This window comes from Camelus bactrianus, chromosome 35 (genome assembly GCF_048773025.1).
Source record: "Camelus bactrianus isolate YW-2024 breed Bactrian camel chromosome 35, ASM4877302v1, whole genome shotgun sequence".
Taxonomy (NCBI): Eukaryota; Metazoa; Chordata; class Mammalia; order Artiodactyla; family Camelidae; genus Camelus; species Camelus bactrianus.
This window is the reverse complement of record NC_133573.1, coordinates 7,829,895-7,844,689: the sequence shown is the minus strand read 5'-3', so window position 1 is coordinate 7,844,689 and position 14,795 is coordinate 7,829,895. Positions and strand designations below refer to the sequence as shown.

Genomic DNA, 14,795 nt, shown 5'->3' with positions numbered 1-14,795 from the left:
CCCAGGCTGCTCTGTTCTGCACACACCCCCAGCCAGATCTCACACCACCCTTCAGTCCTGAGGCTGCCTCTGTGCAGTGGGTTCCAGCCCTCTCCCCAGGCTTGTCCCTGATCTCCAGCAGCCAGTCCCGGCTTTTCCCTGAGGGCTCGTGTCTAGGGCTGGGGATCATAGGGATCCTCTGTGCCAGTTTCTGTTCATTCTGTCTGCCAAGTGGCTGCAGTTTCTCCTCGGACCCTTGGAAGCTCCACTTCCATCCCTGCTGACCTCGTGGCTGGAGAGGGGGCGTCCCAGCGTGAGGGTGCCTTTCTTCTTGTGCCACTCACTCCCTGCAGGACCAGTCCTGCACTGATTTTTTCTTTTTTCTCTTACTGGATTTTGGGAGAATCCTCCTGTATTTCAAAGAGAGAGACACTCTGCCAGGGTTTTTTAGTCTGACACTAATGGAAAGTTTTATTTGCATCATTCAGTAGGTGTTCTGTGTGATTCAGTGGGTCTGTACATGTAATTCTTGGTGTATTTGTGGGAGAGGGCGAGCTGTGAGTCTCCCTACTCCCATCTTGGCACCTCCCTTGGAATTTTTTCTTAAATAAGAAAGCTGGTAATAGAAGTTGTTAGGAAGCTCCCAGTGAATTTACTAATAGAAGTGTTTGTGTGGGATAATTAAGAATATTCATATAGCTGCCTTTAAACTGTGTGATGTGAGAATGATCAAGATAAAACAGAAGCTCATGATTACAGATGGCTTCTATCCCAGGTTTTGTTCCAAGCACTTTACATGGATCAGTTCTTTCATTTCATGCCCACAACAATCCTAAGAGGTAAGCACTTTTACCATCTCCATGTTTCTGAAGAGAAAGTGAGTGACCAGGGAGATTACTGATTTTCTCAAGGTTGTAAAGCTAGTCATGGGCAAAGCCAGAATCTGAACTTGAGAATTCAGGCTCCAGCTCTCATGCTCCGAACTGCTACATCCTAGTCTCTTGGTGGAAGCAAAGGTGGGGCTAGTAAGCTCAACCACTGAAGCAAGGCCAGTGCTCATTATCTCGTCTGAATCAGCAGCTGGCGGTGTGTCCTCATGTGTACAAATGAAAAAATAAAGCCTTGCCTAACGAGAGTGGGGGAGGGGCGTTCCCACCGTGGACGGGCTGGATCAACCCTCCTACTCTTCTCCAGAATTGTGAAATGGCTGTCCTATGTGGGAAGGAGCAAGGCTAGTGAGTTCCATCTCTCCAACAACCTTGAGGAAACCAGTGAATGTCTGAAATAAATATGAAATTTTAATTTTAGATATGGTGAGTTCAAATAAGTCATTGGAAGAAAAAAAAATCACTCAGTATCAGTAAAAAACAGAATTTGCTCTCCCATGGGAAACAGTGTAGTTGATACCAAACATACATACATAATTTGAAGATAGTTTATTAAGATCAAGGGTTTTCCATTACATTTATTTATAAACTCTTACTAGTCAGAAAGAAAATAAATAATAAAAATCTGTATCATCAGGAAACTTAACAACATAGCTTTGTTTTACATATTTGTCAATTTTAAATTATTACAATTTAGATACATTCAATCGTAACATAATACCAGAACATCAGCCTTAAAGGTATCAGTGATATCTATACTGGTAAGTGAAACAATGGTAAAAAATTATATTTCAATTTCACTCTTCTTTAAAAAAACAGCTTCTGATTTGTTAACAATGGGAATATAGAATTATTTTCTTGATCTTAGATTTTAAATATATGGACTTAAAAAAATAAATGTTACTATTCTCTCAAATAGTGGCTGACATTGTCTTGGGAGCAGGCTGCCTGCAGAACTAGTCCCTCCTTGCTAGAGAGGGGGCGGGGGGCTGCAGGTGCAGAGTCAAGGGCCCTTTGCTACACTTACTAACAAGCCCTTGGAGTTGGCCCTGTATTAGTCAATTTTAACTGAGTCTCTTTCTAAGAATGAAGGTGGCCATGTAAATGTCACTTGCAAGACCATGTATGTCTATCATCTGATAAAAGATTTCTCAGCTTGCTGAAGTGCCCCTTTTCTTTTCATTATTTTAAAAAATACTGTTCAGCTCTAGTGTAAAAAGGGAGAAAGGTTGGACAATTATATTTGTATTAACACCTCCATCACCACCACCAAAAAGGACTCTGTTTCCACCACGTTACAGTATCTCTCTAAACTCCACAGTAAAGAACTGAGGTAATTATCTGCAAATGAAAAAGACGAAGAACCAACCAAAAAAAACCCCACCATGTATTAGTTCAGAACAGAGAATCTGGACTGCCTAAATCCTAATTCATTTCCTATGACTCTTTATAGGAAGCCTTGATTGATCGGAAATCAGTGTTCAAAGAGAATATTCTAATCAAACCATCTCAGTAAGAGAGTCTTGTATTTTCTTAGGCCAGCCACACAACTTTAAAGTCTGGCATCAGTTTCAGATTTGGCAACCCCTCCAACCCCTTTTTAAACTAAACTGCTTGCTATTTAAGAACATAGTCCAAATAGCAAGTTCTAAGTTAAGTAACATTGTCAGGTTATCTGTTTAGCTCTGAGTGTGTACCAAGGCCATTGCAGTAACTTCTGTCTGTTTCTGAGGTGAAATTTGATGTGCCTGAAGGAAACCCACTGAATCATGCTACCCAGTGTGCAGGGCACAAATAACACATTTGTGACTCCATGTACGAATAAAGGTCAAGTATTTACATGGAATGTTGACCATGACTTATAAAACTACTATTTTAAATTATGACATCTTTACATACAATTTACTTTATGAATAGCTCCATTTGGGAATTAAAAAAATATGGCTTTCAAATGTTTCATAAATATATAAAATTTCACTACATACTATTTTTCTTTAAACATGACATCTAAACTCTCTTTACAATCAACAAAAAATAATTTCTTTTCTGTTTGAAAGTCATACACGCGATGACTTTTGACTGGCAGGGTCTTACTGCATACGAGAGTGGGAGGACATGTTCTCTGATACAACTTATGGAAAGTTCTCGTATTTTGAGCCATATAATTCACCTGCTGAAGATCACTAGTATCAAAAATGAGATCCCATCTAAAGATCACAGTCTTAAACTTCTTTGAAAATGGCAAGATTAGTATGGTATCAAGCCCGTGTTAAGAAATAGTTTAATGACAAAGAAGTTACCAGTACATGAAAAGTTTCCTAAAACACATCGTGTAATGCAATTTAAATATATGGTGATCAGTTGCACATACTTGAAAAATGAGCACATTTCCTTTAACTGTATCAGTAGCATGAAAAACCTACTTTTAGACTAGGAACTGTTCTTACCATTTATGGGGAAAATCCAAAGCCAGATGCCTGGCTCCAGAATTTCTGGTGACTCCAGAATTGTCTGAGGACTTACAAATAAAACTGTCCTTTATAATCATGACTTGCTCCAACATATTACTAAGATTAATGCCATAAGGAAAGGTTTTTAGTTACATATGTAGTAATTCTTGAGGTTTTTAGTTATATATGTAGTAATTTTTAAAAGTCTATCTTCCCTTATAAAATATCTGTTGAGTTACTGATACGCACTCAAAAGATCTTCTTAAACTGTGACACAAAGACCATTCACTAAGGCAAATTCTCAGTATAAAGATTCTTAAATGCACACACTGTGAATATACTGTATCTACATAAGAAAAATGTCCTTTTAGAATTGTTAAGAGGACTGCGCGTTGCTGCCAGCCCAGGTGAATCTATGGTGAGCCACCCAAAGACAACAAAGCTGTCTTGTCTGGAGCTGGTCAAGGCTGCTAAGTTAATACCTTCAACAGCTAACATGCAATCTCAATGGCAGGGGACCACGTCTGAGACCAACCGAAACACTGAACACCCACCTATATCCTCAAGCTCTGTCTCTCTAAAAAGTTCAACCTCATCTTGGAGATATATGTTAAAGACATCCAGAAAGTTCAAAGTTTTGCTCAGAATACAGTACTGTGCCAATTTTGATTTTGGATCTTATACTCAAACACTGTGTTTGAAATAAGATTGTAAAAAGACACAAATAAAACCAACATTCAATTTTAACGAAGATTGCACATCTATAACAGTGATACAGTTTTTAAAAAACCCCAACACCAAAATGGTAACTGAGTTAATCATGCACTCTACAAAAAAGATGATGGAAATCTCCCTTAGTTATGAATGTAACCAGCTCACTGGGACCCAATGGGTGTCTGTCTCTAATTTGTCGAAAGTTGTTTTTAGCTCATTGAATGCCACAGTGAGATCATCATTTACTATAATTTTGTCAAAAAGATGACCATATTGACTTTCCATTATCTGTGCAGATTTAATCATTTCTTGGAAGTCTTCTTCCTACAAAAGAAGTTTTTTAAAAAAACTGGTTAACCAGGCAGTTTCATCACTTCACATCAGTGCAAACACTGCATAACTGCTTTACCTAAGGCTGTCCTGTGTTCACTATTTCACCTCAGCCATGAAAGAAAATTATCCCCTTAAACTGTAAGTTCTTCAGAAGCCACAATGTCTAACAGTGTCTCTCTGATTTGCTTGTAACCAAACTGCTCTGACCAGAGTCAAAACTCCGCCTCCACCTGAATGTCAGGATAATTAGTCACCACGTTATCATTGTAGGGATACTGCAGTATTAAAGCAGCTGTGGGAGGCGGCTGTTTACCCTGATGCTCTTGACTGTGCTGTCCATGAGAGGAACGTGTAACGTGAACTACTGTTCCAGACACGTTTATAAAAGGACACTCATACCGTGTCCTTCTGTGTCTCAGTAGAAGTGGGTCAGGGACCCGTCGTACTCACATTTTGAAACCAGGAAGAATTTCAGTTGATTATAATAACAAGACTATGCCAACTGTATCCATAACTATAAATGAGCTAAATCTTATGGCTATGCTATCTTGTATCATCTTCGCTGAGAAGCCTTTAAATGGTATACTGCTACAATAAATAGCACAGTAACTGCAACACCCTGGAGTCATTTCAGAGTCCACATTTCAATGTCACAGATTTTCACAACAGAAATTTTCATTTTAGTGTTAATCAAGGGCCCTGAGTAATTAACATCATATAATGGTACCTACTCAGATTGGTTGTATATTGTCACTACTTTAGAAAAAAGATACTAATCAAATACTGGGAGTCAAAAACATAATCTGTACTTGGTAAGCACAATTAATAGTTGACAAATTAATACAGCTAATGTTAAAGATGAGTTAACTAAGATAGGGTGGGGAGAAAAAACTCGACATTAAATTTCTTTGCTTTTTATTTTTGATCCTAAAGTAGAATACATTATTTTAAGGTTCAAAACAAAACAAAACAAAAAATGAAAGGCCTTGCCAGAAATCATTTTAGTCTAACACATCACAGTTTTACACTATTAACACACACCATTAACACACCATGGTGGCCATTTCTAATAACACTCAAAGGAAGTGCAATATTATTTATTATTGAATAATATGTGTCTACTTGTGCTATACCCAAAATGAGGCTCTTTCTTTTCCTATGCTAAATATGTCGATACAAAGATACAAAAAGGCAAATTATTAAAATTTTCATCTAGGCTATTAATGAGTAATAGTAACTTATTTTGGTATTTTTTCTTTTAAAAATAAAAATAAGGCTAGTTAAAAACTAAGCAGTCTAACTTTCTATATGTGCCTATAAAAATTTCCTAAGTATGCATGATAGCATACAAAATAGTTTTGGGTCAACATAATATGAGGGTCCATTCCCAGAAGCACAAAAAGCAGTCACTCAAAATACATGTACCTAAATACCATGCTGCCTTGCATGGGTGTTTGGATCAGAGCCTCCTCTATAACAGACTGTATTTATTATAGCCTCCCACAATGCATCATCTAGTAGACCCTAACAGTCTTCCTGAGGTCGTCACTACTGCATGCAGGATTTCAAGTTCTGCTGACGTGTCTTCAGTAAAGCATTGTCGTACTTACTGTAAAGGGCTTTGCAGCACCCTGGTCATCTCTGCTTGAAATAATCTTTGCATTTTTTCTTGTCTCCCTCAAACGCTCTATTGATGGAGGCTTTATAAATATCACATAGGGCTTAAATTCTAGTGTCCTTAAATGCTTCACTGTCTGCAAGGAAGAAAACAAGTTTTCTTATATTTCTTCATAACATCAGCAGCGAGTTTAACAGTGAAATTGAAGTTTCTTTCTAAGGAGAAAATTCCTTAAAATTATTTTCTACTGAAGGTCAGTACGTCTTTCAGTATATTGTTAACTCAATCAGTTGTTGACAGTTAACACACTGATCGCCATGTCACCCAAACCTAGTGACAGTGGTGTTTCCTCGGGGGCACCCGACCCACGGCAGGTATCGACGTGTGAAATGAAGTAAGCCTCTGAAAAGATGGAGACTATAACCTGTCTTTAAAAATGCTTTGAAATATGTCCTAATTAGTACTGAACAGAAACATTTAAAAATGCCAAGAAACTGGTTTCTAGATCTAATACCCAAAAAGATGCTATGAGTTAACTAACTATATTTACATGAAAGTCTTCCAACCATTCCATTTAAGCCTCTTCCTGATCTCAGGCTGAGCTCTCCCTTCCCTTTCATTCTGCCCTTCAGAGGGCTTTTCAGGAAGCTGGTCAATATTCCCCCCGGGTAACGAGGAAAATGCTGTGGGTTGGATTTCTGCTGGAGGGTATGCAGTGGGACAGGGAACTGAATGGCTTCATCCCCTGGCACTCGGTCCACAGTGTTCATGAGTTCCCAGGGTGCCAGGCAAGCTCTACCTGACAGCCGCTATAATGGTCACACGCGGACCATTCCTGAGTGATGCCCGTGGCTCTTCGTGGTGGGGGAGTTACACTTCTAGGGTACTTAGAGAACCAAAATCAATGAAAGCTGGCTGAGAACCAAAATCTCCATGGTCAAAAACTATAAACACTTATAATAATATGTAAGAATACATTATATACATAATGTATTCAAAAAATACAAAATGGAAGAAATATCTAAGAGTCATTATACTTGGCAAACACTAAGTATAAATGTGAGTTACAAACACAGATCTGGAGGCTTCCCCAACTCCTCGTTTCTAATAATAACGTGGGCCTCCCCCTCTCCCGACCCAGCAGACTCCTCGAATTATATTTAAATGCTTTGTCACCTTAGGAAAGCTGCCTCTAAGCCAAAAGTGAGTAGATTTCAGATTTACCCCATATTGAAATGCTCAAATGTGGTAGATTACACGGGCCGGAAGGGTGTTGAATGGTTCAGTGTTCACTTACATGAGGCTGAACGTCCAACAAACAAACTTTGTTCTTAGCTAGGACCGACCGAACGGAGTCTATACTCGTACCGTAGTAGTTGTTTTTATATTCACCGTATTCAATAAACCTGCAGAAAATTAGAATCATTCGTGAATTTTATGCATATATGGCAAGACATGATTCATATACATATAAAAGATGTTTTTCTGAACACGTAATTCTTAAACTGTTTTCAATAAAATAAATAGGTCCAAGCACTCCAGAATGTCAATTTCTGAAAAAAATCTAGTACTTTACATTTTCAAATCAGTGACACTGGCTTGTATTACGCGTAAGCAGAAAAAAGCACCTTAGCCCAGCAGCGCTCTAATGTTTTCCATCACCTCTTTTTCAGAACTAATGCAGCGCAATAAAACAGTGAATAAGCCAAACAACAGAAACTACTGAAATTTCACCGCACACAAAAAAATAACCGAGCTCAGCCTCAGAACTAGAGGAGGAGCTGGTTGGTGGCTAATGGAACCAGGGCAGCTGGCTACATGCTATAAAAACACAACCACTGTGCCAAATGCAAAAAAAAAAAAAAAAAAAAAAAAAAAAGAAAAAAGCATTTTGATGTTTCAATAAAATCCCACACTCCTGTATTAAAACACCCATTGCTCCCTGATACCACAAAATATTCATCCTTAAGCAAATGGAAAAACCTGGAGGTAGGAGCCTTAGAGTTAGCTGGAGGATATGGTACAAACAAGATGACTAACATTACTTCAGTTATTTTTTGAAGAGCCAATGAGAGAGAAAGAGGTGTATGGAAAAGACTGGAATGAGGGACCTATTACACAGTTGTTAGTTTTTAACATAAAGTTCTGTCCAAGTTGTATGTTAAGATTGAACTAGTGGGGTGGAAAGGGGTCACAGTAATATGCAACCTTCCCTCATTCTTCAAAATAATCACTCCACATTTAACAGAAATGCAACAACTCTAGGTGATTAAAACATTACAGGCAAAGACTGGTAATAACCACCAACTGAATTCTCTTTATCAGTTTCAAATATTCTCATAAAAATGAAAATATATTTCAAATGGAAGGGGACCCTCAGTTGTCTACAAATGGATATATTGGCACATGCTTAAACAGTCCCACAAAAATTCTAAAAAAAACCCCAAAAAACCCCACATACTTGTTATTTTGTACATCGGTCTCAAACAGATGCTTGGAAATGAAAATATATTCAACACCATCACTCTCCTGGCTTCTTCTTGGTCTGGTGGTATCTGTGATTTAATTAAAAAGAGTTCAGAGAAGTCTGCATTTTAAGGAAAATACTAAAAAGGAATTATGTATTTGATGAAAGGACTTTTCTTAAACAAGACTTTAAAACTTATAAAAAAGCAAATTAGCTAATGAAATACAGGAATGTCATTAATTCAGCTTTTCCACTGATATTAAAGTTATACTGATTGAAGATGGATTCAAAATTAATTGCCTTACATCTGTGTTCTTAATTACTTTGAGGGGGCTTTAACGTGTTAATTAAATAAAAAGGGCATTTCGACCCTTAAGGAAAAACTCCTTTCTTTTGCAAATAATATTCTGATTATCATTATTTATTCTTTATTCATTGAAACAAGTCTACTGCTCACTAGGTTGCAAGGTAAACTCAAATTATTTTACTATATTCCACACACGGCACATAGTGTGAGCCATCAGTCTTGTTTTACTAACCGAAGGCAAAGTTATGTGCTATTATAAACATCTTCTTGAAGTACAAAAGAACTTCTAAACTCTCAGTAAGTTTGCCTAATTATTTGCTACTGAATTATAAAGGAGCAGAAAATACAGGATTAACTTTAAAAACAGAAACAACCCCCCCAAGGAACTGCAGTGCTGACATGGCAAGTGAAAACCTGACTGCATGTCTGTCTCTCCTGCTGGTTACAACTAAAATGAGACTTGCAAGCCACTGTTATAACTGCACTTCGTAAGGTAAAGGAAAACACATCTGAAAAGAATGAAAATATGAATTCTTAGCAGAGAAACAGCAACTATAAAGAAGAACAAAATGGCAACTTTAGAACTGAAATACACAATGTTTAATAAAAACAAACCACTGAATGAGCCCAGCAGCAGAATGGAAATGACAGGGAAAAGTGCCAGTGAACTTGAAGACAGGTCAGTAGGAATCATAAAATCTGGGCAACAAAGACAAAAAAGATTGAAAACATATAAATGAAGCCCTAGGGACCTGTATAAAAATAGCGAAACATCTAACAGATGTGTAATGGGGATGCGAGAGGGACTGAAAAAGACTGAAGCTGAAAACATGTATTTTTATGTATTTAATGCTAAAATTTGGTTAAAGACATACATTGTACAAATTTCAGAAGCTCAATACATCCCAAATAGGAAAAATGCAAAGAAAATAACGCCTGGGCACATCATAACCAAACAACTAAAACCCAAAGATAAATAAAAACTCCTGACAGCATCTAGGAAGAAAACCCCAAACAATATAGACAAGGGAATAATGACCAGACCAGTAACTACAAACTTTTTACCAAATACCATCCAAACATGAAATCAAAGAAATAATATCTTTAGAGTACTTAAAAGAAAAGTGCTTCAGTCAAAATATCCTTCAGGAATAAAAGCAAAATAAAGACTTCCTCAGATGAAGAGAAACTAACAGAATTCACCAGCGTATCTGTTCGAAAAGAAATATTCAAGGAAGTTTTTCAGGCTCAGAGGAAATGTTAGGAAGGCAAGAACAACAGAATAAATAGTTAAGTATAGAGATCTAGTTTTTTCTTCTTAAGTTCCTTAGAATATCTAAGATTGATTTAAGGTAAACGTAGTATTATCTGGTGGAGTTTTCAATGTATGCAGATATAATACATTTGACAACTACACAAAGAGAAGTGGAGGTGAAGGGACTTACATGATTGCAAGATTTCTGTATTTTATGGGAAATAGCCCACAGTTAACTCCAAGGAGACTGTGAATAGTCAGATATATGCATACTGTAACCCCTAGAGCACTCAGGAAACAATGAAGAGAGATATAAGCAGAGAACCAATAGGTAAATTAAAATGGAACCCTAAAGAACATTCAAATAATACTCCCTCCCCCAAAAAAGTAGACAAGGAAGGAAAAGAAAACAGAGGGATAAACAGAAAACAAATAATAAAATTGTAGCTTAAATTCAGTCATTTCATTAACTCAGTAAATGTTAATGGTTTATATATTCCAATTGAAAGGCAGAGATCAATAGAATGGGTAAGAAAGCAAGACCCTAGTACATACTGTCTACAAGACACAGATAAGTTGAAAGTAAATAAAGATGATATATCATATAAACAGTATGCACGAGAAGGCTGAAGTGGTTACTTTAATACCAGATAAAAGAGATCCCAAGAAAAAGTATAAAAGATAAAGAGGAAAATTTAATAATGATAAAAGGGGAATGTTTAACAATTACAAGTTTGTACATACATAATAACAAAGCTTCAAAATACATAAAGCAAAATTTATCTGAGGTAAATGGAGAAATGGACAATTATAAGAACCTAAATCCTTAAGAGTATACTCCTTAATCACAAAATAATTAAAACTAATAATAGTAAGATATCCAGGAAAAGCCTCAAATGCCTGAAAGTTAGATAACACACTTCTGGATAATTGATGGTTCAAAGATGAAATAACAAAGGAAGTGAGAAAGTCCTGTGAAGTTAATGACAATGCAACCTATCAAACCTATGGGGTAATATAGTGCTCAGTGGGAAATTTACAGCTGTAAATCTTTATATTAAAAAAGAAGATCTAAAATCAATGACTGAAGGTTCATCTTGAAAATTGCTAGAAAGAGAAGACCAAAATAAAGCCAGAGAAGTAGGAGAAAATAGTAAAGAACAGAAGTTAACAAAATTGGAAAAAAAAATGATAGGCAATAAAGAAAACAACATTTAAAAATCTAGTTACAGTGATCAATGAAAAAAGAAAATCACCAATATAAAGAATGAAATAGGAGTTACTAGCACAGATCCTATGGATAAAAAAGGATGAGAATATGATGCACTATCTAATGCCAACATATCTGACAATTTAGACAAATGGACAGATTTCTTGAAAAACAGAATGAATCAAAATTGAAACAAGAGGAGACAGAAAAATCTGAATAGCCCTGCATCTATTAAATAAGTCAAATTTATTTTTTAAAACCTTCCCCAAAAGAAAACTCCAGGCCCAGATGGCTGGTGAAGTCTATCAACCATTCAAGGATGAAATAACACTAATCTTACATAAACATTTTCTGCAACTAGGAGGAGGGATCATGGTTTAATTAATTTTATGATATTAGTACAATTTTAATAGCAAAATGTAACACATCAGGAAAGAAGAAGATTACAGACAAATATCCATCATAAATTTAGGTGCAAAGTCCTTAACAATAATACCAGCAAGTCAAGTTCACCAACACATATATTTTTTTAGATACCAGATCATAAGAAAGATTGATTGGCTTAACATCTGAAAATCAGTGGACTTCACCGTATTAACAGAATGTAGACTAACACATGGTCATTTCAATATACGTGGAGAAAGCATTAGAAAAAAATTCAACACCCATTCACAATAAAGTCTCAGCAAACTAGGAATCACAGGGAATACCCTCAAACAAATAAAGGGTATCAATGCATCAGCATCATACATAATGGTAAAAGACTGAACAGTTTCCTCCTGAGGTCACCAGCATGGAAAGTCTGCTAAATAGTAACACAACAAATTAACTTGAAATGGATCAAGGCCCAAACGTAAAACCCCAAACTATAAAACTTCTAGGAAAAAACAGGAGGATGTCTTTGTGACCTTGAGATAGCAAAGAATTTTTAGATAGAACACAAACAGCATAAAACATAAAAGAAAAAAAATTGATAAAATTAGACTTTGTCAAAATTTAAAACTTTTGCTTTTTCAATGACACCATTAAGAACTGAAAAGGTAAGCCATACAGACTGGAAGAAAATATTTGTAACACATTTATCCAGTAAAGAACACATTTATCCAGTAAAGGACACATAGCCAGAATATATAAAGAACTCTCAAAACTCAATAATGATGTATTTTTTTTTAATGGGCAAAAGATCTGAATAGATGCTTCACCAAAGAAGATATGTAAATGTCCAAGTCCAAGAAATTATGCTCAACATCATTAGTCATGAGTTAAATGCAAATCAAAGTACAATGAGATACTACTACACATGTTACACTGATAAAAATCTAAAAGACCGACTATACCAAGTGTTGGCAAGGATGTGGAGCGGCTGGATCTTATATACACTGTTAGTTGGTAGTAAAAGGGTTTAACCACTTTGGAAAACAGTGGTAGTTTCTTTAAAAATTAAACATACACTTAACCATATGACCTAGCTGTTCTGCTTCCACTTATTTACCCAAGAGAAGGAAAAAAAAAAAGGTCCATTAAAAGACTTGAATACAATCCTCATAGTAGGTTTATTTGTAATAGCCAAAAATGGGGGAAGCCCCCAAGTATCCATCAGCGGGTAATTGGATATACAAATTGTGGCATTTCTATACAATGCACTACTTGACAATTAAAAGGGATGAATTACTAATCTCTGAAACAACATAAATGCATCCCAAACTCACCATGGTGAATGAAATGAGCCAAGCAAAAAAGAAAAAAAAAAGGGGGAAACACACTGTATAATTCTACTCATATAAAATGCTAGATGCTTCAAACTAATCTTACAGTGACAGAATGCAATGCAGATCAGTGGTTGCCCGGGGACAGGGATGGAGGATGGATTACAAAGCGCACAGGAAAATTTTCTGAGATGAAAATGTTCACTATATTAACTGTGGTGATGATTTCACGTATGTATATATAGGTGATCTAAGTGTACATTTAAAACATGTGCAGTGTATTAATTTAAATTATATCTCAATGTTATAAGAGGAAAAATGTGGGGAAAAAGTAACTGAATACAAAAAAATAATAGGTTTATAAAACCCAATTAATTTAAATTACATTCAAAATTTAAATTCCTTTCTATTTAGTTAGCAAGCATGTTTTACTATAACACTCAGATCTCCTGAAAGTTTTTCATGCTTCTGCTGGTATCAGGAGGTGGTGCCGCTCTTTTGGAACGCCACTGCTTTGCATATAAACAGCATGAAAAACTGATACATTTAATTCTATCATGAAAGCTAAGTATGACTTTCACAGCAGCAAAATAGACTTTATTAAGTGTATATAACATAATATGTATCCAAGAATTTGAAAGATAATAAAATTAGTGTGATGCCTGGCTTTGGAGTGTAGGGTTCATATTCATTTATTACTTAATTCTGTTATTGTGGTTTGCTGGTATTCCTTTAGCAAATAGTAGGCTTAATTAAAATGTACTATTGAAAATCAAAACTGAGAATTGTATATGCATTAATTTGTTGCTCATGAACTGAGAAAAGGCTGAATAAAGTTATCCAATTTTAATGGCAGTACACTGAAAACCTAGAGCACACACACAATTTAAGGATTACTGCGCAATTTTAAGGAGTGCCCTTGGGAGGGTTAAAAATATTATTAGAACCACATCAAGTGAACAAGACGTTCATGACACTGCTAACCACACTTAGAAAGTGACAGGTCTACGGGCAAATCACTTACCATGATCAACCCGAACTATCCAGGTCTGATGTAATTTTATTCATGAAGAATTTTACTGTCTCACTGTAATGAGACAGTGTAAGAAATCTCATAAACTCATTAACAGGAAGCCAGATAAGCGATCAGAAAACTCTTATGAGAAGGAATTAGAAGGGAAGATGGACATACGAACCACGACGCAGGCCACTCCCCTGCCATACGTCACTGTTTAAGTGCCCTATTTTCCATTTAAGACAAACATCCAACAGGTGTAAGATGAACTCCGCCGTCTTCCCGTGCTCCCGCCAACATCCCAGAGTAACCATCACGGTGAGATAAGAAGGAAAAAAAAATGTTAACTGGTCCCCTAGTTTGCTAGCTATATATTCAGAAATCTCAACAGAGATAGCCTGTCTACAAAGGAGTGTTCCAGCGTGAGTACTTTGAAACCTATGAAAACACAGAACTGTAATGTATGCCTTCGTGAGAAACCGCGGAACGTGACGGACAGGTGTGCCTGGCTGAGCGCACGCCCAGATTCCAAACTAGAAAGACCGTGGAATCCGTTAAGGATTTGATATCTACTGTAACACACTTTGTAAACCACTCTAACTTACTGAAGGAGCCTTTTGAAAGACTCATGTTAACAGTCATACAGATTTGCTGACGATGAAGTAAGGCCTTAAAACAACACTGACACTGCCCACCAGGGACGAAATTTCCCAGAGAAGCATTTTTCAGCAGAAAACAGGGGCTTTGGCCACTTTCTTTAAAAGCAAAAGCAACGTGGAATGTTTAATATGGCCACATGGATCATTTTAAAAGATCAGATTGTTTGTTCATCCATTTGAGCCCCGAATAATCGC

The 14,795-nt window shown here is 36.4% G+C and overlaps 1 protein-coding gene across 3 annotated transcripts in view; it reads right to left on the bottom strand.

The window, feature by feature from the left end:
- Positions 1 to 1,400: 1,400 nt before the first annotated feature.
- MPP7 (MAGUK p55 scaffold protein 7) overlaps positions 1,401 to 14,795 on the bottom strand; it is a 223,151-nt gene continuing 209,756 nt past the window's right edge. For all 3 annotated transcript variants that reach the window (XM_074358452.1, XM_074358451.1, XM_074358453.1), the window contains 4 exons: positions 8,443 to 8,536; positions 7,279 to 7,387; positions 5,974 to 6,117; positions 1,401 to 4,354 (listed from right to left, as the gene is read on the bottom strand). In XM_074358452.1, the coding sequence (XP_074214553.1) occupies positions 4,175 to 4,354; positions 5,974 to 6,117; positions 7,279 to 7,387; positions 8,443 to 8,536 (527 nt within the window). In that variant the 3' untranslated portion in view covers positions 1,401 to 4,174. The remainder of the gene's footprint in view (positions 4,355 to 5,973; positions 6,118 to 7,278; positions 7,388 to 8,442; positions 8,537 to 14,795) is intronic.